This window comes from Falco rusticolus, chromosome 8 (genome assembly GCF_015220075.1).
Source record: "Falco rusticolus isolate bFalRus1 chromosome 8, bFalRus1.pri, whole genome shotgun sequence".
In the NCBI taxonomy this organism is placed as follows: domain Eukaryota; kingdom Metazoa; phylum Chordata; class Aves; order Falconiformes; family Falconidae; genus Falco; species Falco rusticolus.
In genome coordinates this window covers 45464370-45489604 of record NC_051194.1, presented here as the reverse complement: position 1 = coordinate 45489604, position 25235 = coordinate 45464370, and the positions used below count along the sequence as shown (strand labels likewise).

Genomic DNA, 25235 nt, shown 5'->3' with positions numbered 1-25235 from the left:
AAAACAGGCCCCAGTAAAGGTAAGATTTTCAGATAAGAAATAACAGACCTTATCCAGTCTATTGTGTCTGGTGTCTGCCAGCCTTTTCTGGTACTCAACCTTTCCAAATAGAAAAAGGAAGTGAGGAGTGTCCAGGCAATGTCTGACAGCTGCTAAGCTGGGTACAATCATGGTCAGCAAGACACAACTTGAAAGAGCCCTCCACAGTGCTCTAACTGTAATGAAGCGTAGAGAGGCTCAGGATGGGGAGGAGGGAACAGGCTCTTCTGTGCCTCAACATATGTAGCTTGATGAGAGCCAAGGTGTGTGTTAGTACTGCTTGTTCACAAAGCTGAGGTATAGATTTAAAGGCTATGTTAACAGGTAACAGCAAATGCAAAGCGTTTCAGTGTTTTGCTACTTTACCATTCCTGGACTTCAGATCTCTGTGGATTACTTTGACTGGAGCTTCCATGTGTAAATAGTGCATTCCTACACAAAACAAGGGAGCAATCTAGTTAGGCAGGCTGAGTGTGGCCATCACGTATCAGCAGTCATGTGTTCTGGTTGCCATTAACTGTACTCCCTACAAGCTGGCATACCTGTATGCCATATTGATATACTGCAGGAGAAGCAAAGTTTCCCATAATCTGAGTAAAAAACACTAAGCAAAGCTCATATATCTCTCAGAGCATGTATATGGGTATTTTAATGGCTTTTAATGTCATACTTGGTTATTTTTTCTAAGGTGGTGTCCACACAGGGAAGCCAAGATACGAGTTTACTCTTTGTTCATTAGTTTACACTAATTCTTGTGCGGTCACAGAGAACACAAAAGATGAAACAGTTTGTTCTGCATTACTATATGAGGAATTTCAGTATGTTTGCTGAGAGTAAGTCCTTAGCTTTCTTAAACGTCCCAATTCCAATCAAATGTAAGGATAATTATGCACTTTACCTCATAATTACTCTATATCAGCAGAATTATCCTCTTGGGACTCAGGGGCAAACCAGAAGTAAAATTGGCTCATAGAAGCCATGTTCACTCCAGAAATTGGCTTCCTAATAACCCAGGAACGTATTAAAAAACAGTGAATAGGGTTTGCTTTTTTTATGTACATTTGGTTAGTTTGGGTTTTTTTTCTTGATTTGAATAAGAAAGTATATGAAGTCAGAAAAGCCTTCCTAAGGAAAGCATCTCCAGCTGTACACTTTGCTGCCTGTGTAGGACAGTAATGCACCGCTTCTCTTGCTTACCTTTAGCTATGTCAGTTGCCCAGGTCATGATATGATCCATATCCATCTCTTCACTTTTGTTACTATTAATGTAATCAAACAGTGAGCCAGCAGAAGCATACTCTGTTAAAAAACAACAACAAACTCACTCACATGACATTTTAAAACACTGCATCTAAACTGAAAGATCTAATGGAAACTCTGCCAGTTCAGAAAGCAGTCAGCCTCTGGCTTAATGACAAAGAATTTGGGTTCAGCAGTTAATATTATTATTACAGTAGTAGAAGAGTCATAGTCTGTTCTGATTATCCCAACACAGATATAATCTACTGCTACGGGTAAACAAACAAACAAAAAAGGTACAATTATGTATAACAATAGGCATTAAAATGAAAAGGCATTAGAAAGGTCGGGTGTCTAGAAAGCTCAGGCAAAGCAATTCAAATTCCAGAGCAAAAAGTTCTGGATGCTCCTTGTTCAGGATCAACAGACCTTTTTCTTAACTTCTCTCAAGTACACCTACAGAAACCCACAGCAGGACTACATGGATATAAACAAGGGATTTTTTGGCCTGTTGGTGTTTGCAAGTGTGGCAGATGGAATCCAGCCCAACTGTCAGAGCTCATGGGCTGAGAGCTGGAATAACAAGCTAGTTACACCTACATGCATTTGGGTGTGAAACTGGAGACAACTAAAACCTCCATAACACCACTTTCATATAAACTGAACTTCTGGCATATCTAAACTTGCTGCTCCTGATCAGAAGAACAGTTAATGGATGAGAATTTTGTGGTATCAAAACCTGTTTCCAAAGACAAGAGGATACGCCCCACTGGTGAGCAGTACTGCATATAAATCATGCCCCATAACAAAGGATGATTTATTTTTTATTTTTTTTTTAAACTAGGTGTTATATATGTAATATTCTGTTAGGAAGAAAGGGTTTGCAAGCAGAAAGGGAAATTAAAATTTTATTTTCCTATTTCCATGGAGGAAGAGAGTAGCAGATCAAATCATTTGTTCATGAAAAACATGGAATGATGAAACTAGAGATCTGACCCTGAGGTAAGCAGGCCAGATTTCCATGTGCTGCAGGTCACGTTCAGCAATCTAAAGGCTGTAGCTCCTCTGCTTAGTATTTATTAAATAAGCTTTATGCTTGTTTAGTATTCATTCATGTTTCACCGAAAAAACAAGAGAAGGTTGGTCAGTTGAAGCAGCTGACACGTTTTCTTCTATCTGGTGGCCAAGACAGAGTGGGCACATGCCACCCAGTATAGCCCATATAGCACAAAGACCAGGGGGATGCAAGAAGCAACTTTAAGTTTTCATCAGTCTCTCCCAAGGGTATTCGGCATGCTTCTCAGGCAGAATTTAACACCTATTTGCGAGACTCCCAAAATCTTCATACCTAAGGTGGCAAAGCAGCTGGCATTTGAAATGCTCAATTTCAGCTATTTCAAAGCAGCCACAAAATCATTCCCTCTAAGAGTACATCAAATATATCCAAATTGTGGTTAATAATATTAATGAATGATACGTGACAGACTAAATGCATAAAAAATAAACATTGGTCCTTATCAAGGAAATCAAAACCATTGGGAGATTGCTGCGTGGGGCAGGAAGCTCTGGGACAAAACTGCTCTGCAGCCTAGAACATGGTAGGTCATATGAGAAGATTCTGGCGCTAAATGGAAGGAAAGAGGGAGAAAACTGGAACTCCCTTGAAAGTAAACACTCAAGTGGCAAGTTAGGTTCAGGACCTGCTGCTGAAAGGAGCCACTGCAGGAGACAGAAATGTTGCTTCTGATGTCACCAAAAGAGGAGTAAGCTGCTGACCTGCACATTTCCTCAATTAAAACATGAGCTTTTTTTACCCATGATGTCATCATCTGTCTTATAAATGGATTCTTCAGGAATAGGTTGGCTGCACGCTTTGCATGCCTTTACAACGCATAACTTGAGCTACCAGGGTCAGGGACAACGCAGCTCCCCGAGCCCTTTGCCACTCTGTGTGAACAGAGGCAAGCAAGTGTCAATCAACAAAGCTCAATCCTTTAGTATTTCTTCCATGTATTTATTGTGCCACAGGTTTTTACTAGGAGCCTACAGATTTGGAAATCATATCACAACAATAATTTTCTGTCAATAACGGAAAAGAGGTATTTGCTTTAGAAAGAAATGCTCTGAATGCCTGACTGGACCCACCCTGCGATGGGCTGTGGGATGCACCACACGCTTCTGTGCAGACAGGGGTCACAGGCTCTGAAAACCTTTTGGGAGGTGGCAGCTGCGGTCAAAAACCAGATCTGAAAGCTAGACATCAAGACCGCTGTTGACAGAGACAGCCAGTCACACCTAGAATGACGTGATCCACGTTAGCAGCTCACCAGGCAGGATGATCAGTTAGAACACTGACATACATCCCAGCAGGGAAACGTGTTTTGACTGCAGATGCAGCCTTTCGCAGAGAACTCTCTGACAGTCCCACGCAAGCTGTTATGGGCAGTGAACGCTTGGTACATGCCAATGCTTGGCTGAATGCCCTCTCATCTCCATCACTCTGAAGAAATATTAGTTCCTCGGGATTTCTTCTTGTTTGGGATTTTCCCTTGTAAGAAATGGATCTCTGACTAAACATGGGATTAAGTCTGCAACACTGAAGGCCATCCAGAAGATCATGGAGTGAAAAACTTTCTAAAAGGTCTTTCAAGTGCAATTAACATTTCTTCTCTCAGTAGCCATTCTCTCATTTGAAAATAGTGTGGGAAAACAGAGCCTTGCTTCCCTTCCAACCCACGGGACTGCAGTCTCCTTGGAAGCTGCAGGGAGAACCAATGCAGTTTGTTAAAGCTTTTTTCTTTAGCCAGGGTGGAATCAGAGCTCCCCAAGTAACAAAGTGGTTGGACTACACAGCATAGTCTTTTTCTCACAGATGGTTAGAGTCCCCATTCCCAATGACATAATGAACTACTTCAGCGGCTTTCTGTCCTGTGACTGGCAAGCAGCAGGTCAAATGTCTTTTGAACGTTAACCTTCTGTGAGACCAAACTGAGGCCTTTCTGACACAGACATCACCCTGCGTTGTTGATTACATATCTCCTTTGTTACTCTGCTTGCTGGTCGACACTTATTACTCTTATGTTATAAATTATAGTAAAATTACATTACTTGATTTACTAGCTTTATAAAATTTTTAGTGCTTTGAGAAGGTATTCAAGTTCCTGCCTATATGCTGTCACTAGTGCATCCTCTGAGTGGCATAGACTGTGGTCACCTATGCCCCTCTGGAGTACTGGTTGCAACACTGTGACCTCCAGTAGGCTGATGCTCCGTAAGTAAAGCTCCCCATGATCTGAACAGCGCAGTATTGCAGATGTGCTCCCACCGGATTACACTGCCATCTACTGTGATAATTGGATGTCTAAGAGACAGGTAGAAATAACTGAATTTTCACAGATTCTCTCCATCCGAGAACCAGTAAAAACCTGAATGGCAGTGTTTCAAACTGGTATTACACTGTGCCACGTGCAAAGACTACTCTTCACATAACACTCTTTGAAGTGTTACAGACATGCCAAAACATGTCTCCTAATCCACGCTTTCATGGTTTTTACCTCTCCAAACATGTGTTTCAGCAGATGGTAGATTTCTTTGCTTAGGGTTTATTTTCTACTGCTATCTTACCTAGTTTCTCCCACACAGGAAAGGGACTAATTACATTATCTGTTATGTAATTTTGTATCTGGACCAACTCCCAAGGGAGCTTAAAACGGTGATAGAAGAAAATACACCAAACCCACTCAAACTCCAAAGATCCCAAAACCCAACAAAACCACAAAAGCCAACCTCTGCATAATTCCGAGAACATGAGAACGAATGAAGCCTAGTTTCCAGTTGAATAAATGGAGTTGTCTTATGGTGTCTAATAAACCACTATTTCAAGCTCTTCCCACAGCTGGGAAGTTGCCAGTGCAGATTCTCCTATTTTCAATACAGGCAGAACTCACTGTGCACCTTTGCTCTAAGCAGACTCTCAAGCCTTTCCTTTTTACAAAACATGCCAGAACTTTGTATCATGAGAACCTCTACTTCTGTCACACGTCAGTTAAAATGGAAAATCAATTTACAGAACAGGGTAAGAGAACATAGTAAAAGCTTCTATTTGAAGAAGTGCTGAGTTTGTGTATGAAGACAACCCCAGGCTCCAACTGTCTCTGTGCTGCTACCAGCCACGCTCCCAGCCTGGTTCCCACCTCCAGCACTCCAACTTACATTGAGGCAGGTGGTGCTGAGCACTCTAACGTCCAAGAAGGACAGAGCAATTAGCAAAACACTGAAATTGGGTAAAGCCAATACCTTCTAACACTGGAGTTCTACAAAATTGAAACAAAGGTCAGACAAAAATCCTTACCTGTAACTATGCCATAATTTGGAGGTTCAATGACAGCTCCATAGAACTGAATGATGTTTTTGTGACTGAGGACACTGAGTATTTCTGCCTGTTGAAAACAAACGAACAAGTTAGACAATTAAGAATGGGACATTTACTACAATAGTTGATTTTATACCCAAGCAGGTATACACACACACACATATATAAAACATACATATAAACACACACATGTATCTAGGAAAAATTGTTCACAAATGCTTGGCATTTGAAAACATCCTGAGAGAGTTTGGCAAAAAAATATAAAAAAAAAACCCAACTATTCTTTTATGGCCAAGGCACAGATGTAGAAGCTAAGTCTTTGGAAAAACTGAAGGCCTTGGAAAACTTTGTTCAAAAGAAGGATCTGCAATTTTTGGCAGAGTTGCAGCAGCCCTATCCAGAATTTGTGTTTATGCACAAAGTACTATGGGTTCAGCAAGTCCAGCACTTCAGGCTGTGAGAGCATACCATGCACACGCAGTTCCATCCAATATTTACTGGAAACGTGGAGTTTCCAGGCATGCGCTGTAGGGTTTGATGGAATACACACAGCAAGCAAGCTTGAGAGTGCCAAATAGCCAGCAGTGCAGTTGACACTGCTCCTCAGAGAAGACTGCAGATGTTTGGAAATTCTGGATAAATATACAAAACCTTCAAATTCCACTTGAACAATGCTTCTAGGTTTGAGGATGAGACTGGAAGACAATGAGAATGTATCCACAGAAATAGAAACCTTGCAGTTTTTGAGAAAACAGGTCAGGTATCTCCTTCAGGGTCTCTCAATAGCTTTGCTTCTATAGTATATTAAAATAAATACTCAAGATACTTTAGACAGATGTTTTTACCCAAATATACTTACCATGCAAATACAGATACATATTTTTGTTTACAGCAACGCATTACTTTAAGACTTTGAGATTATGTTAACTCTATACCAGCCAAGATCATCTAACAAGAACAAAATCACAACTAATTTCTCTGAACTTATCAAAAATATCTGATCTGACATATCCCTTCTCAGATCCCTTGACTGGCTGTAGGAGTTTACTGTTTACCTCTAGACAAGTCCTCCCACATTTGCTTAGATAGCTGCCAATTAAATTATTTTGTGGCCTTGTAGATTCACTGGAAACACTATAGCAGCTTTGATGCAGAAGACCATGGTACATCAGCTAGTGCTCCTGTAATAAATGTAAAGCCATAGCAAAGCAGTATTTTTTTGACCTGTGTTTTATAGCTGGTACCATGATACATGTGCATAACTGCATGATTACAGATAAAGGCATCATATGGCTCAATTTTTTGCTGTTGTTGCTTAAAGCCTTTTTTGAGTAACTTCCACACAGTTATGAATTAAGACCTTTATCTTTAGCTAATGCACTGACATATATACATACTTAATTAAATCTTTAACTATAGCTTTGAACTTAACTTGGGTCACAGTATTCTTTATGCTGCTTAGCCTGCTCAGCAAGGGAAACAGTGTTACTATGAAGTGAGTAATCTTTTTTCACAATACCAGTAAAGTAATTTGTAAAATATACGCTGTTTTCAGCAAATCATACTGCAGACTGAGTCGCCGACAAGTCCACAAAATAACTTAATCGGTAGCTAGCTAGGCAAATGTGGGAAGACTCATGTGCAGGGAAATTGCAAGGCTCCTACAGCCAGTCAAGGGATCCGAGAAGGGATCTGTCAGATTAGCAAGGGATCTGTCAGCAGCAGGAGCTCTGCTCTCCAGCCGCAGCCCCACCAGCCTCCGAAGGCAAGGGACTCCGGCACCAGCACTGCCTGCTTCATGAGCTGCACCTCCAACCTTCTGTAGTAGGCTGGAACATGCAGATTACAGCCTAGTTAGTCATTCAAAATGCCATCTCCAAGGGCTAGCAAACCCAAGATCCCTATACTTCAAAAACGTTTGTATCATGGTTTTATCTTCTTTAGGAAGTACCAAATTGGGGAATGTCCTCCAATTCCTACCCCATAAACAGGACCCCTCATACTCCTTGACTGCCTATCTGAATACTGTTTGAAATGAGACAGGAATAGCAGGCCACAAAGAACATTAGACAAATTATCTAGACCATCTTTTCTTGAACACCTTGGTCAAGATGAGTGGAATAGAAATATCTTCTTGTACAGTATTTAAAAATCTGTGTCTTCAAAGCACTGTGCACACCACCTGCTGGCGTTTACAATAGATGTACCTCAACAGCTCATCAGAATTAAACTGACTGGTCTCACATTCAATGTTCCCATGGCATAATATATTTAGGTCCTGGCTACTACATAAGTAGTCCTACATGAATCTTCCATAGAGAACGATTAAAAATGCCACATGATGAACACACCCAAGTGCCATAGCTCCCTATTCCACTGCAGCAATGTGCAGAACCCAGTGACCATCTGCTGTCTCACACAACATGTGGCTCGATCCAGCAGAAGCCCACCAGGCTCACTGGACAACAGGAGGGGCTGCACTGCAGCCATCACCCAGTGCTACCCTGGAATGGGTAACCACCACAAGCAGCACCGGGCCAAGAGGATGAGTTCTTTGCTGCCACAGGCATACCGACACACAGTGCTTTGTTATTTGGAGAGTCAAAAATAATTATTTTCTAAGATAATCTTACTTACAGCGTATTACAGACTGAGATCACATTCCAGGAGTAAGAAGAAATGCTGTGTCGACCATGGCTAATAATATCATCTTCACATTCATGTTCATACTCTAACCCGGGCTTTAACAGACACCAAAGGAAGCTTCCATCTAAGATTAAGGAAAGGCACTCACTAATTGCCCACAGATATTCCAAATTAAGAACTGGGGGGAGAAAGACGCCAACTCTTTCTAAGGACCACTACTTCTGAAAGAAATCCTTTCTAAACACTTTTAATCACTTTGCTGTTGTTAGCACTAGCGATTCTGGACTATTCCTTTCATGTTTTGCTCTTTTCAGTTGTCGTAGATCAGCTGTGAACTCTTATTAGCCAATTTAAAGACACTTATTCCTTACAGCGAGAACAAATCAATCCACATCTTTGAAGCTTTTGTACTTTTTTTGACAAGGAGGTGCAATATTTCAATGAAAGACTGACTTTCAGATAGCAAATTACAAAGTGGTGGTTAAAGACCATTTTTTTCAAAGGTCTCTTAGGCACTTACAAGAATATTTAGAATCACCTTTAAGCATCAAACTCATACTTAAATCCAAAATGCCTAAATGCTTGGAAGAAAATCCTGCCATGCATCTGTCTGCCTAAAGGCCTCTGAAGCAGGCAGCCCTCACTGGCTTGGGCAAGACACACTTCCCTCCATAAAGCTGCTATCCATCTCACACAACTTAAATGAACATTAATTTCCTTCCTAAAGCCATGGTGACTACAAGTAACAAGTCTTCAATTACTTCCTTAAATTACTTTTTTGTGTGAAAGACAGAAATTTATTTTTTTTATGTTGGATTGAAGCAGAACTAGAGGAAGCTCAACTGAAGGAAAGACACAACCCAAACACATAAATACAAACTCCTTGGACGTAACAGAGAGACACATTCAGACACAGAAGGTGACTGCAACAGAGCTGAGCGTTATGCTTAATCCTGTGATAAACTTAGTCACAGCCTGGTACTGATCATCAAACCACACTACAACCATTCACAATGTACTTACACCACAGGTATGGGTGAAATTATGTCCCTTTCAAGTCCCACTGAAGGGAATTATAGACTAGATGCTATTTCTCAAAGGCAAAGGGATTCAGAAATCTATACAAACTAATCCACTGTTTACGTAATTTAATCACTATCACAAAATCCAAGGTCAGATCAAATTACACTGGAAAATTTTAATTTAATTCTCACTCACCGACTCCTGTAGCCTTACTGTAAATCAAGCCCAGTTCATAAGAAAACTACAGTATAAGACTTAGGAACTCAGGTAATCCCTCAGTGTACAAACTAATTGTGTCCTATGAACCATGGTATGGATCATAGTGCTTAACTGGCAATTTCTTTTATGCCTGTTTAATCTCTGCTTATTGACATATGTGAAAATGTCAATTACATCATCTATGGCTGACATCACCCTACAGATGCTTCTAGACCCGCTAGTACTGCTCTTAAACCTTCTAGTACAAACAACTATGCATGAATAATCGTATCTGAAGTATTTTCAGGAGGTAAAAAAGAGGGGTCTTCCTGGAAGCCTTGTCTGCGTTCAGCAGTTTCTGGACAGAAACCACCAACACAGATTTGGAGCATAGCCAGCAGCAGATAATGGGACAAAACAACCTACCTGGAGAGTCTTAGTGGTGTCGTTAGGCTCAGCACACGCCTCAGCCCCCTGGCATGACACAACTCCTAGCTTGCTTTTGCTCTATCCAGTGCCGGTGCAGCAGGAGCAGCAGACGCATCCCAGCTCTGACGAGACCTTCAAGGTCGGCACTGACTGCAGACGTAGGCAACAGCCACCGATGCTGAGCCAGCATTACTCAGGAACACGGACAAGGCCGTATCGTCAGATCTTTAATTGCAGCCACAAAGGCAGTAAGGATGTGGATGGAGGCACTTTGCATACAGCTGTGTTGTTGCCTGCCAGCTACTCATACCAGCCACAGCTGCTCGTTAGAGCTCCCTATCCCAAGGCAGCTAAAGTTAGCAAAGACCACACAACTCAGCATATTTTAGTTACTCTGGTCTTCCTTGGAAATACGTTAGAAAGTTGTTATATTCACACACATAGTCAAGAGAAGTGATCAAGGGTTTGGGCTGTCAGGCTCTTCCAGAAGTACAGCTGGGTCTGCAAAAGAACATCTGTCTGCAGATTATCAAAAGTCTTCTCAGTATCAAAAGACTTTTTTGCTTGGGTCTGGGCAAACTGGGCCCACAGCAACTTAACCACCATTTCTTCCAGGTGCCTTTGGAGCAGCTGGCTGGAAAAGGCAAACTCCTGTCACCCTTCCACGCTGGCCCGAGCACGCTGGTTTAGGATTAACCCAGGAAACAGCTGTAGCCCCTCAGGAGAACACTGGGTCAACCAGCAGCCTAAAAACTCTCCTGCTAATAAATCAGTTAACTGCAGAGCAAGAGGCACCTTTGCTCTGTGCAGAATTACAGGGTTAGACATGGCTAGCTACTTAAGGAGTCCAGTTAACACAACTTCTTTAACTGCCTTATAATATTTATTATTACATTGTGCAATAGTTTGATTATTTACTTTTCCAAATAAATGTTTGCCATGTTTATTAAGTAGGTATTTAGGCACACTTAAGACAGCTCAGAAAATGTATTTTTTTCTAAGTCTTGTACCATTTTAAAGTCTTTGACCTTTGTCATGTTCTTGGGAGTGTTGTAGCTTAGTTGCTCTTGAGGTGGTTTACACTCTAATAAAAAGGGCAGCTGGATGAGACCAGTTGATGTTTTATTAAAATCATTCTATCACTGAAACCACATACAAAAAAAGACACAGAATGCTAACACAAATCAATCTCAAACCTTTATTTCCATATTCATGCTCAGAAATACATTCAGTCTGTGTCCATTTCCAGTGCCTCAGGAATGCTCTCCTATGAATTCACTGATGTCTAATAATGGATGATGTTTCTTACAATACACTCATTTCTCTATGTAAACAAGCCCAAAACACCATTTCACAGACACAATACTAAGACAATCAGCACCTAAAGCTACAGTTCAGCTAGAAAACACTAGTAAAATATGCATCTTAGAATCCTACAGGATTATGATTTTTTTAAAATGTAATGCTGACAACTCATTAAGCCAAAACAAAAAATTTCATACTTTTTTTACAAGGTATTTATGGTTTATATGCTTTAATATACATATTATACAGCTATACGATGATTCTTTTCAAATCCCGTTAAGGTTTTGATAGAAGACAAAAATTACCTGCAGCAGATAATTTTCACTACTTTATTGTTTCTAACCTTTTGAAAGTTAAACCGAATACAATTCTTAATTAGCAGGATATAGAAAGTTTATGTAATTTAACTCTTTCTATTCTCATGCCATAGCCTTAGACAACTACCATTCTATCATTGCTAGCAAATTATCCTCTCAATATGCAATAAATAAAGGGATACTTAAATAATTTTAGAAATATAAAACTACTAGTAAGAATTATACAGTAGGGATGTTAAGCAATTATTACAGTTTTGAACATTAAAAAGAAAATCAAGCAGAAAATAACAATCTAGGACTTTGCCTACTGCTTTGTCTGTTCTTATAAAGTTTTGTAAGGAAAAAGAAAAACAAAAACAAAACACAAAGGTTTTGTGCTTTGGGGTCCCCAAGAAGAAAGCTAACTAGAAGCAAAGCACACTGATTATCCAGTTCAGAGAATGTTTGTTAAACCTATTAAACTGTCTTTGTTATTAACAATGCAAGAGGAAAACCACAGGAACATGGCAAAGCCAAAGAATCCTCAGAGAGATCTTAAAACTGCAAAGAAGAGTTATCACGTGCTTTGATAAGTGCTGTGGGCACGCTCCCAGCACAAGGATGTTACCACCCATTTCAAAAGGCCATCATAGTTCTTAAAACTATGGTTGCATGTTACTTGAAGCTGTGTGAGCTTGGCGTTCTTTTCAGTATTCATTTAGAGGATAACTTATCCCAAATATTTTCTACAGCCCATTAACAAGTTAAAACTCTTGTCAGCATTTGTTATGTCTTTGAAGACAGCCATATATATTCAGTGTTATTGGGATACAGTTTCATAAACCACACAGAAGAGTTAAATTACATTCTCATATTGATGCCACCAGCACTTCTCTAAATAACAGAATGTAAATACATCTACAATAATGTACAAAATGTACTTAAAAAGCATTTTGAGTGAGCAAATGTTTCAAAGCATCAAATCTGCATCAAAAATTATGTCCTACACTGTTACAAGTCCCAGAGAGTAAAAAGTGGAAATATAAAGGAAACTACTAAATTATCATTGCTAAATAATCATCTTATTATTTTAAATCCACTGTTTCATATCACCACACAATTCTCATTTTTGGAAATACTGTGGTAGAAACACACACTTTACCTTGTATTGACTTTTAGGTTGCAGTCTTGAAGGGGGAAAAAAAACATTACCAAGATACCTCAGTTCTGTTGAACTGTCACAATGTACCATATTGAAGGAAAACAGACATAAATTTATTATGTGCTATAACATCTTATCTAATTTACTTTAAAATATTTCATTTGCATCATGCAGTAGCAAATGTGTATGAGCATATTAGGAAGTAAGGAACGCCGTAGGACATGTTACTAGTAAAATGTACTGGATATTGACCATTTGAAAGGAAAACTGAATTTTACACTCCACCACAACTTTTTATGGCAACCTTTGCGCATAGCTTGGCAGTTTTAAAGATAATGTGAAGGCTACGGAATTAGAAGTACTGTCTAGTGAATTCAGAACATGCCCATCAAATCACTGCAAAGGCCTGCTCAGCTCACGGAAAGCAGGCTGGTCCCTCCAAAAATCACAAGGAGATTTGTTCCAGTGATGTGGCAGTGGACCCTCTGCCTTACGCAGAAAGAGGGAGCTAGATCAAGTTAACTGGCTTGATCCTGCCACTGACGTACATCAGCCCAGTACAAGCACCACGTGGAACCCACCCAGCGTTACCCAAGCAATTGCAGGTTTATGGTGTTTGTCTTCCTCATGATGGGGGTTAAAAACTTGCTATCAGTGAGAGATGAGGCTGTTTCCAGAAGCTGCAGCATTTATGATAAAACTAAGCAAGGGCATTTTCTGCAGGAAATCCTTACAGTAAGGTTAAGATGACTGAAAACAGCTTTTAAAGTAAAGTTACAACTACATGGCCATTTACCACAAAAAAAACCAACCAAAAACCACGAAACAAAAAACAAAAAAAAAAAAAAGGAAAACGCACAAAGATTATGGAAAAATAACTCATTTTCATACCAGTTTCAGCTAGAAATCCACAACATCCAAACATATCCCACAGGAGCATTACATTTTGCAGCATACAGCCTGAGATTGTATCAGCATTTAATATTAAAGTACCTGATACAGGGAGATCTGCCAAGAACAAGAGGAATAGCATGGATTTCATTAGTGTTATTCACAGTTAGTAAAACCCTTCAAAACACACATAAACTATGTATTTGTAATGGCATAAGAGTTTAGAAATGAACAATGTCCTGCAATATTATAAATATTTCATTCAGCCAGACTTAGAGTAAGAAGCTGCCTCCAGCTGCAAAGCAATACCAGCAATTGAATAGAAACAATGGATGAGTGGACTAAAGAGCAGGCTTGAAATACCTGAGCTCCCATAGAGCAGTTTATTTTCAGCAATCATCACTTCTCTTCTCGATGTTAGGAAATTTTCCCATTTACTCACAATCATTATGAACACAAGCCTGCTTTAACTGTACAGTATAGCAACAAAACCCACGACATCTCTAAAATGCTAGGGAGTAACAAAACATGAAACTGACTCCCTGCTCACTCCACAGGTAAGCAGGTATCATGGCTAATACGCAATACCCGCATCTTTCCAGAACCAACAATGGAAAAATATCCAAGGAAATTATTTCTGAGATCAAAGCCACTTCAGTCTCATCAGCACCTTGTTGAAAAGACATTCTGGTACAACAGTGACGGGCAAACCCAATCCCCTCAAGAAGTCTCTTGCAGTGCTTAGGAGCAACGGAAGAGGAAACGTCAAATAAACGCTGCCTGCAGGAAGGCTTGCTCCATGCGTATCCAGCCAGAGCAGTGATTCTTCTGAGGCCTGCAGAGTACTAGTAAGGAATCTGGATAAGACAACTCAGAAGAACAAGTCTCATCTCATTATACAGTGGCTTCTGCTGAGCAATTAGTACAGACTGCACCAGAGACAGCAGCAGCTGTACTCGCGAATCCTGATCCACTCCTCTAAAGCAGCTATGATCTTCCTACTGAAGTATTTTCTCCAACTTCATCATGAAAACTGTAATTTAACCAAGAAAAAGTGTCATCATGCTCTTGATGCGCACTCACTTCAGACCCATCTTAAGAGCAGATAAACCCAACCTACTGTACCTAATGACAGGGACAGAATTTGGTGGGGATCTCTCTTACTGGAATCCCAGTGATTGTTACAATTCCAGAAAAAGTTCTTCAACCAGGCAGCTGAGCCTGCTCATGAAACAACACAGCACAAGATGTCTTACCTCTCTCACATATTAACACCAGCTGCTGGGGAACCATGTGGGATTTTGCTTTTCACATGGGCTATGAGAGCTCTGTAGGAAGGTTCTCCCCAGTTATCACTCAAAAATTACCTGCCCCTGCAGAAAAGCAAAGAATCACCCCTATGCAGAGACCACCTACTTTAAAAAAAGACATAAAACTTTCAGCACAGAAATTCTAGCTGTGACCAGCTGGCATAAAAGAAAGGAGAGAAAGTAGCTGCCAGCTACAGATGTTCTCCTGCTGAAGCGTCTGAGAGTCCTCCATGGACAACAAGCATTTTTCCTGGCACATTTACCTATGCCATAAGCACAAGCTCACAAAAACTGGGGTTTTCAAGAAAATGAGTTGTCACCATAATCTGAATCTCTGACTGCTGTACACTATCTGAATGCATTATCTGCATGATGCACGTCATGGTTTTATGTGCAACTGTCAAAACAGTCCACCATGAATCACGGTGGTTCATCACGAACCCGCTTCCAGTTTTGGTTTTACTATGCATTAGTGACAGATCACCTTCCTTCCTGAATCCCGAGCAGCAAGCTTTCTCTTGTGACTTAGCAAGTCTTCTTTCTCTTTACCATGACTTAAGCAGTAAGCACCCTTCCTCAGGTTACAGCGAGATCTCCCTTTCACCTTGCCGGGATTGGCAAGAAGAGCCTCTGGAAACACAGGACTTCCAACTCCACCAAAATCTGATTTGCACCTTCTCCAATTGCATGTCACTGCCCTTTAACCAGAACCATGCCATCATGCCATAGCCAGAACAACAAACTCCACAGCAGCTCTCTGGCTACGTCCACGCTACCACCTAGACCACTAGGGAACAGAGTCTCCATTCCCAACAAAACTAAAGTTTCAGGACATAAATTCCCTATCTGCTTTTCAGAAAAGTCAGTCTTCTTTGTCTAAGATTGAAAATTGTATTTGACTTAGAAACTTGGCTCAAATGCTACCCCTACTGGGTAGTGATGGTCAAAAAATTAAAACTAAACAAAACCTGAAACTTCAAGCTTTTACCTTTATAGGAAAATAGATCAACTGTTTATTTTTTTCTTGGGATTCTTCTGCCTACCTTCACGGTAGCTCAAGCTCTTTCTACTAAGACAAAATAATTTCATTTCTAATCCTTGTTATTAAGAAATCGCTTTCAGAAAGAAAACTTAAAAAAAAAAATTATGTTGACATATTATCTATACAAGAATAGAAGTGGTCAGCCTCAAAATACATCATCTAAAAAGGCAGTAACTTGAATACCAGTATCAGTGTATCAGTATCAGTATCCACTTTGTATAAAACTGGAAATCTAGATAGAACCTATCTAGAAGAGTAAGAGAGACTAGTTACAGTAACCTGGTATCCCTCAAAGGCAGAGGCAGTAAGTTTTGTGAGCCGCAGACTTGAAAGGAGCAGAGAACTCGCAGTTTTTGTACCACCACAGGACACCAAATTAAGCCAAAAGTCTGACCTTCTCATTGCCCTTCTCCAACCACAGAGCAGTATCCCAAGCCAGTTCCTTCCCCAAAGTTACAACAGAACGACCAGAGGTACTATAACCTCCATCCATGTCTGTGCTACAACCTTGGCTCTGTGGTTCAAACCCACCAGAAAGAGCTAAACTGAATAATGAGCCAAACTGAGAACACAAAGCCTGAGACCTGCTCCAGCTTTGTGATGGTTTGGTCGAAGGGAGCACATGCAAGCCGGAAGCATTTCCTCTAAGGAGAGCTGGAAATGTGGAAAAATCACAGCATCACACATACCATTAATTCTCATCCTCTAACATGTAGAAAGTGTTTCTGAGAATTGTTCTAACTCACACACACAAACAGATGAAAATTTCTAGAAGATGACAGATGTAGGAAAAGTGGTAAACGGAATACAGTTGAATGCAAAAATAACAGTACTGCAATAAAGTTCCACAGTGTAACCACAGTGTATTTTAGGGTAAACATCTAAAGGCAAAGAACATCTTGCAACCACACTCAGCTCTAGCGTTTCTCCATTTTCAAGTTTCTACTTCCACACCAGTAATGTGCACCTTCACACTTAATTTGAATTTTTCTTCCACCACTTTGTTAGAAAAATTCCAGACACATCAGAAATAAATATGAGAGAAGCATCACACACATACCCAAGGGGGAATTAAGAACATTTAAAGGGCCGGTTAATAAATTGGGGATCATCTATTTTGTGATTACAAAACAGCTGACTTGCACTACTTCCTCCATCACCCTGCACTGTGCTTCCTGAGGACCTACAATACATGAAACAGCGAAGAGGAAGTGGGAATGTATTACATGAGCCCACAGCAAATTCAGGACCAGGGTCACACCATTAATGAAACCTCTCTCCCATGGGCTGTACCTGAAAAGCCAAAGAGGAGGCATCAGGCTGCAGCTAATGACAATCCCAGTCTGAACCTGAGTGCAGCATAAAGAATTTGCATCTCTTCCTATTCTAGCAATACCTGTAGTCCTTGCACAATTACTGTTTGATTTATGCTCTGAGTATGACAAGGATTAGATTGGCAAGGTTCACTGCAATGAACAGAGCGCACACATGAGCTGGATCCAGGGCCCAGGAGCTCCGTGCTGTTTTGGTGGCACAGAGCACATTCAAACTTGCAACATCTCCTTTGGTGTGGAAGAATAACAGCATCCCATATACCACAGCTTCCCATTTTCCAAGACCAAAGGTATGCAAAACTTGTCTGAGGACCATTCTAATTTACATTCAGGGAGAAATCAGCTCCCACTGAGGATCAGACACAAGCAGATATAATTTTCCATGCCGCCTTCAGCTCAAGCAAGGGTGGCACGACTTTAAGCATTCTCTTTCGTCCAAGCAAAATCATCCTCTAGCAATAGCGATCACAAAGCTTCGCTGCCCGAGACACGTCTCTCTAGTGGGCACAGCCAGAACTCTTTTTCCACCCTGTCAGAGTGCTATAATGCTACATGACATCTCCCCTCCCCTTCCACATATGCGGCTGCTGTGCTGTGCACTTTACTTGCAAAACCACTGTCCTGCTGAGGGTGTTCACTTACAGGGGGCAATTCCCTGATCCCAGGGAAAGTCCTTTCTGCCTGGAAAAAAAAAAAAAAAAAAGGAGAAGGAAAAAAAAACCCCACCGTGGAGCTTAGGAAGGCTAACTCTCTTACAAGAAAGATGCAGTATTGGCAGGGAAAAGGTACCCAGAGTAACATTTCTTCTTCAGGTGGAATTAGTGGCATCTTGTTATTAGTATACAGTGTTACTATAAAGAGCTTTCAGCTGATCCTGTATCTCCACAAGGCAGTCACTGCCTGCCTGCCTTCCTGAGTTTGAACTGCTGCAGTTCGGAGGGCTTAGAGATTTCTCTTCAAGGCCCATTTCATCAATTATCTCTATCTTTATCAAATCTGGATATAATTACCATAGTTGGCTCTGAGTGGAGAATATAAACCCATTTGGTGATCACTGTTGTGCAGAGCAAGTGTGATGGTCTCACATATAACTGCAAACCTTGCAAGTATTATTTATTAATAATTCAACCATGAATTATTCCATATTGTATCCACAGGGACAGTACTACATTGTTAGTTTCAGAGATGGTTTGGAAAGGAAGAATCGTTTTTAGTTTTAGCTGGGTAAAGATTAGATACCTGTCTTTAGCACTTTCAGGACAGATAATTTTGTGATGAATGCTCATAAATTGCTAAAAACCTAACTACATTTTTAGCTAATAAACTGTTTGAGAAATAAAAACACCTCCTACAGAGCAAAAAAAAAATTATACCCTACTCTGCCAAAATTTGGCAAAAACTGAGCATTTCAGTTAGGCCAATGATGCACTTAACTTCAGGTGCCTACATTCGAAAATTATCTTGATACTGCTTCAAGCTCTCCATTGCTTGCTCCCACTACTCCCAAACCAGCAAAAAAGCAAACCTCTTTTTTTGAAAAGGAAATTGTTAGGAACAGAGCTTTTAAGCCTTTAGAAGTGTCCTGCATCTTTTCATAACGTCCTCGCTTTTTAGTTTAGACTAACATACCTTTATATGCACAAAAAGAAACACAAGGTGTAATAACCTTCTGAAAATACTGGGGTTTTGTTCAAAGTCTCTAGTGAATTCAGAATTCTGATGGGTTGAAGTAAATGGTGGTGCTAGAATAACATTGAAGTCGTAGAATTCAGATCCCAGATCTTCCAAATATATATTTTAAGATACACAGCTTCTTTAAAATGAGAGGAATTAAAATTCCTCATTCTTTTAAACGCTGTGTACAGGGATGGATTTTCACAACCATGAACAGCCTAAGAAGAATCCTCAACAGAAAGCTCACAAAGGGACCCCTCTACCCCTTCTCCATTTTTTCATTTCTACTTTTCTCTTGAAAGGGGTGTCTCACCAGAGAACCTGAAGAGTGAAAGATTTTAAAGTACAAGACTGAAATCCATCAAACCCTGGACGGTGGTCCAAACCCAACCAGCTGTCAAACCCAGAGATAGGAATGTATGCTCACTTCTGCCTAATAAAATTTGAATCAAACACTTTGCATCTGATTCTCCATGTGAGCTTTTATGCAAACTTCTAAAGTGCAAGGAATCCTGGGGTGGAAGAGCTATTCTGAGAGCTTTCACATAGTTCATGTAATTAGGGAAACCACTTCCTTTGATTGTAAGTGTTCAAAACAGCTGAATTTCTTCTCTCAAAGGAACTCTGTGATTTGGGTCATCTCTTTAACTTGCTCTTTCATGTTTCTCAAGATGAGAGGTGAGACTGTAGAGCACATTATTTAGAAAAAAAAAAGATTCCACTTTTTGTTTTAGGGATTGAACTTGGACTATTCAAAAGGTTGTCATTTGGAAATCTTTCTTTCCCTCCCTCTGTTTCCTTCCTTTTCTGATAAGCTCTTCAGTGGCTCCAGTGAACACAGTCCAAAATGCCAATTTAAACCTAAGGCAAAACTGAAACACGGTATATAAAGGAAAAGGGACTCTCATTTTCCTTTGTACAGTTGTGGCTGAATATGTAATTATAAAGGAGCTCTAGCTGCAGGATCTCAGTCCCCATGTCACGTTTACATTTTAATGGTTCTAAACACTGACCAAGCAAAAAGGCAGAGATACAGATTTTAAAAGACAAACAAAGCAGCTGCCCTGGTCTTTGAAATGGGTCTGCGGGTTTTTTTCTTTCCCAGAAAGGGAACTCAGGTCACAGTTTCAAGGCAACGACCATGTCACTTGAGCTAACAGCCGATGCCAGTGTTGTTACAGAATCAAGTGTCACTCACCCTGAATTTCTTGAGCCAGGCACCCTGTTAGTGCTGTTACTCCACATTCGTCTCTGTAACAGCCGTAATGGGCAGGGAATCTCTCCCTTCTCACAGGACAGCACAGAAACAAGAGTAATGAAAAGGCAAGAGGTTTCATCATTCGGATTTCAGATTTATTAAGTAACAATATGCTTGTTTACCCTGGGAGAACAGAGCTTTATTCCTAGTCCATGACAAATCGCAGGACTCTGTCCAGAACCGTAGCACCAACAGGGAAGCTGTTTGCAATGGGAACAGAGTAAACCACTTGGGGGACGGTGCCAGAAACCACACCACTGCCAACTTCTGCTCAGGACAGATGGGTCACTGGCAGGGAGAGAAGACTTTACAATAACAAAGACTTTGGTATAAATACATAAATGACCAAAAAAGCAAAAGTTAAGAGCAGACCTCCGAAATGTGTGGCCCCAGTAAGTGGGGTTCTGGATCTCATACATGCCTTTAGGGCCCTTGCAAACTCTTACAGGGGGTACTAGCAAGGCAACATCCAAAAGGAAGAGCAATTCAACAGCTCCAAATGTTAGCCATCTGTTGCTACATACTTGCATCACATGTAGCAGCCCAGCACACACAGACACACTGCATAGAAGTCAAAAGTAAAAAAGCTTTTCCCATGGTTTAGGAGATTAAAAGTACACAGTTCACTGAAAAGGAAACCCACCAATCACTACTTATAAGCCATCATCTTTGATACAACTGCCGCAAATTCATCTGACATTACTAAAATTAAGGTTATTATACAATTAGACACAGAATGAATGATTTCTGTGCTTTCCCCCCTCTAACTGCACAGTTACATTTTCTCTGCTCTGTGATTCTTCCAAGGAAAAGGAAAAGATACCCTCTCAGAAAATGTTGCTCACTCACCCGAGGGTGCAGCAACTAGATTATTCTAACAAGTTTCCAGAACAACCACCTACTCACCTCTCCTACTCTGCCTGTGCCAGATAAAAACTTGCAGAGAGCTTCAGCTTCCATCGAAAGGCTGACACCCACCCAGCCTGCATGCCTGCCTCTTGGTTTTTCTACCTTCCGAAAGATGAACTCTGTACAAAGCAACTACACGTTGCCTTCCTGCACCTACTAACAGCTTCCTCGCTTCTCCTACAGCAGCTCAAGGGCTTTTACAAACCATGCTTATTTTCAATCTGGCTGCTGTAAACTCAAGTGCCTGATACACACCTGCGGGTTTTGCGTATCACGACACTTTTTTTTTTTCTCTCCCCTACTTACAACATTTATCCATAAGAAACTTCAATTTTCAGAGGTTATGGAGTAAAATAAATGAGCAACTAGAGTCAGAAGAAGCGAAGCAGAAGATGTGTGGCAACTGTCCCCTTCCAGTGACATCCAGGGTCCAGGCACTATGTCGCCAAGGAGCTGCAGCCATAGGGGGTCCCTCCTGTGTGCCATGGGCTGCCCCGCTCACCAGGCACCATAGCTGCAGGGGACACAGAGGAGGCACAGGAACCATCACCGTTACTCGAGTCCCCCAGTTTCCCAGTGGAGCCAGCTTTCTTGAATAGAAATTATGCAGAATGGAGGTTCACTAAACATTAATCTAATAAATGAACATGTATTTGCAAACTGGATCCCTCCCCAGTAGCTGAGCACTAACAGATGAAACACATTTTAGGAGACAAACAGGGCAGCTTGGAGGCAGTTGGGTCAGACAGCAGCTCTGTATTGCCCTTACTGGCCCCATCTCCCCAGTGTGTAAGTGCAATTAATTGAGTACGAGAGAAAGAGTTAAGGCTGAAGCTGTTCCCTGGGCTCCTCTGCAGCTTTCAGCTAACATAAACAGGTCCGAATGCTTCTTTGTGACTGTTTATACTGCCCACTTAAAAAGGAAAACTTTTTCTATCAGCACCTTAACAAGTGACAGTAGGTAAATGTGAAGTAACTTTTACAGTCCTAGTTGCATCATTACAATTAAAAAGATTTATTTTTATGCTTCCCTTAAAGTTAGGATATATATTTTTATATATTCTTCTTCAACGTTTTCAAGTAATCTTGTGCCCCAGACCCTTATGCAACTCATGCAAAGCCAGTCAAAAATTAAGGGCGGGGAAGGCAAGTAAAGGAGGACATACCTAGTCCTATTCAGTGTTTTACTGCCCTCTTAAGAGGGCGAAACATGTTGTTCAAAATTCCATTGCTGCCATGTGCATGGCAGGTACTTTGGGGTCCCCAACCAAAGACTGTGGCCTCAGTGCTCGGTTTCGGATACCTCTGTGAAAAACAGCCTCCACAAGACTGATGACCCCAGACACAGATCACATCAACTCCAGCACAGATCCCTAACTTAATTTGTACCATCACACAGGCGTTCAACAAGCCAGAAACTGTGTTAGACTCAAACAATACTTCCACACACCTCAAAAGCAACTTTGGTAGTATCAGAAACAATAATTCCATATGCTGCAGTTGAGTGAAAATTATTTAATTAGTGTCCACAGGGACTGCAACACCAAGAGACTTCAATGCATGTCACAGACAGATTGTCAGCTGTCCCTCAAAGCACCCAAGACTCAAACACACACTTACCATACTCTAAAGCTACCACTAGATCTCACCTGCCACGCAATTTTGTACTGTAACCTTGTTTTAAGAAAACTATGTAGTCAGACAAATGAAGAGATAAGACTAACTTGAACCAACCCTCGATTACTTGAGCCTGCAACAGCCTAAAACACCACCTTGACAGAAAAGCTTCTCTTCCATATCCATGAGAGTTCTACAGCAAAGCTTCAGGACAGCTTATACATCCAAAAATACCATTTTGCAGTTGATCACTTTAACAGAAGCTCGAGGTCAGAGAATGTCGTGGGAGGGGAAACAGAAGAGCTGCCGTTTGATGTCAAGGGTTGCTGGCAGAGAGATAAGCAACAGAACCTCTCCTCCAAATTATAAATAATAACTGAGCCCATGCAAAAAGAAAACAGAAAAGGGAGAAACATATCTAGAGCAAAATAAAGAACTAGGAAAAATCCCCTTTAATTGTGGTTAGGTATCTACTGGCCACTTGAGCAACCCACTGTCAAACAAAAACTTGCAGCAAATTGACACAATAATTAAGACAAGACACAATGGCATTTAATTTTGAAACTAAATAATATTTAATAATACCCTAACAGGCTGCGTACTGTGGATAGCAAAAAGGATAAGAAAGAGTGCTTTCTAAATAATCAGAGACAGTTTTTTTCTCCTATTCTAAACAACATTTATCCATAATTTGTAGAATGCTGGCATAAAAACTTGTTGCACCTTCTGTAAAAACAAAATTAAAGATAATTGAGGTAAGAGGCCCCAGACCTCACAGAGATATTCCTAACCCAGGGATCAGGCACACAGTACGTTCCTGTGCCTCAACCAAGCTATGGCAACTTGACCAGCAGCACATGCAAGGTAATTTTGCTTCACCTGGACAAAGTTTAGGGCAACTGAAGAGTCAAGTGATAGGGAACAACAGATATATCTGGTGCATCTTAGCTTATTAATTTACCTGTTTATCAAGTTTTTTTTATGTAGTCACTGTTCTGCACACCAGTCAACAGAAGGATGTGTGCTTAATTATTTACAATTTCAGTACAAAATATGGTGGTTTAGCTGATAAAAAAAAAGGATAAGGTAACTTCTAAAATATGACTACAGCCAGCTTCCCAGCACTTGCAAAATTGCTTCTCATTTATTGCAAGCTAAGATGACAATGCTGACAGTCACTATGTCTCAACTGACTCAAAATAACTTTTGAAGCCACAGACTGCCAGCCTGCGCCCTGACATGCCAGTTTCATTGAAGATGATGTCTAAATCAAATTAAGCCAAAACTGGCTTGATTTAAAAGAACGAGTATACACAAGCCTTTGTAAGTAAGAATCTCAAATGAAGCTGGTCAAAAAACCTCAGTAAGCCACACAACTTGTGCTACAAATACTCATTATTTACATGAAGCAACTGTGAAAAACATTAACTCATCTAATGAAAAGTGTGGTATAAAAATGTTTTACACAAGTAAAAAAATCTGCTACAATAAAATGTAGCAAAATATAGACAAAGCATGTTTCTGTGCCTGGATTGTTAAATTTTTAAGATCTTTTTGGGGGAGCAGAGACAGAGTGGAATTAAGTTTCTTCTTGAAGCAGAGAAAACGGAACTGAAGCCTGTTCTTCAGCAATATTACATTGTCTTACATTATACTGGTATCTCCCAAATACCAATGGAGTTTTGGTATCATTTTGCTTGCAACACATAGACCCCTCAACACTTACTATACAGTCTTATGCAAAGCACCCACTAAGAAAATCTAATGCAGTGACTTTCTTGACATCTGAAAACATGACATTCATTTACAAAATCAAGGCCTCCAGAAAATCCCCCTTGAATGAAAGCCGAGAGTAGGGCAAACTCAAAAGCAGAGATTTATTGCAGAAGTCTGCCCTATCCAAAACGATTTATTCTGCAAGATACATATTATGCAACAGCTGGAGCATCTGAACCCATTCTGACAACTTCCACAGTCTACAAAGGGTACCGAGTGTCCTCTTGATACTGTTCGGGAATATGCCAGTCAGCACCAGGAGGAGTGCTCTATGCCATTTCCTTTACCAAAATATAAAAAAGAAACAGAAAAGCCTGCAAAATAATGACTCCGTAAAAAAGAAACAAAGACATCTTCAGACACCCCTCTGGTATAATAAATGCAGTTTTATTTCCTTTCAGCTGTTAACATGATATAGCAGTATTTCTTTAAATGAATATGGAGCTGGAAGGGTTCCCATAAGATCACTTACTCTGGGGATGTACAACCTTTCATTTTTTCATGAAGTCTGTAATTTTCCAATATAGGCACAGATACGTCTGGAAAGTTCATATATTTGACTCCTGCACCTTATGGACCCTTATACCGCACGCACTCTAAGCCCTCTCTCACTGTTCATTAGCAATAGCACCTGCACGAAAGGACCACAGGTGGGAAACACAGGGTTTGCCATCCCCCTGCTCCGAGCTGGAACCAGGTAAATCCAGACATTTCC

At 40.6% G+C, this 25235-nt stretch overlaps 1 protein-coding gene across 5 annotated transcripts in view; it reads right to left on the bottom strand.

Moving 5' to 3' along the window:
* MAP3K20 (mitogen-activated protein kinase kinase kinase 20) overlaps positions 1-25235 on the bottom strand; it is a 92902-nt gene that overhangs the window by 55746 nt on the left and 11921 nt on the right. For all 5 annotated transcript variants that reach the window (XM_037396410.1, XM_037396412.1, XM_037396413.1 and 2 more), the window contains 3 exons: positions 5630-5717; positions 1237-1338; positions 406-471 (listed from right to left, as the gene is read on the bottom strand). In XM_037396410.1, the coding sequence (XP_037252307.1) occupies positions 406-471; positions 1237-1338; positions 5630-5717 (256 nt within the window). The remainder of the gene's footprint in view (positions 1-405; positions 472-1236; positions 1339-5629; positions 5718-25235) is intronic.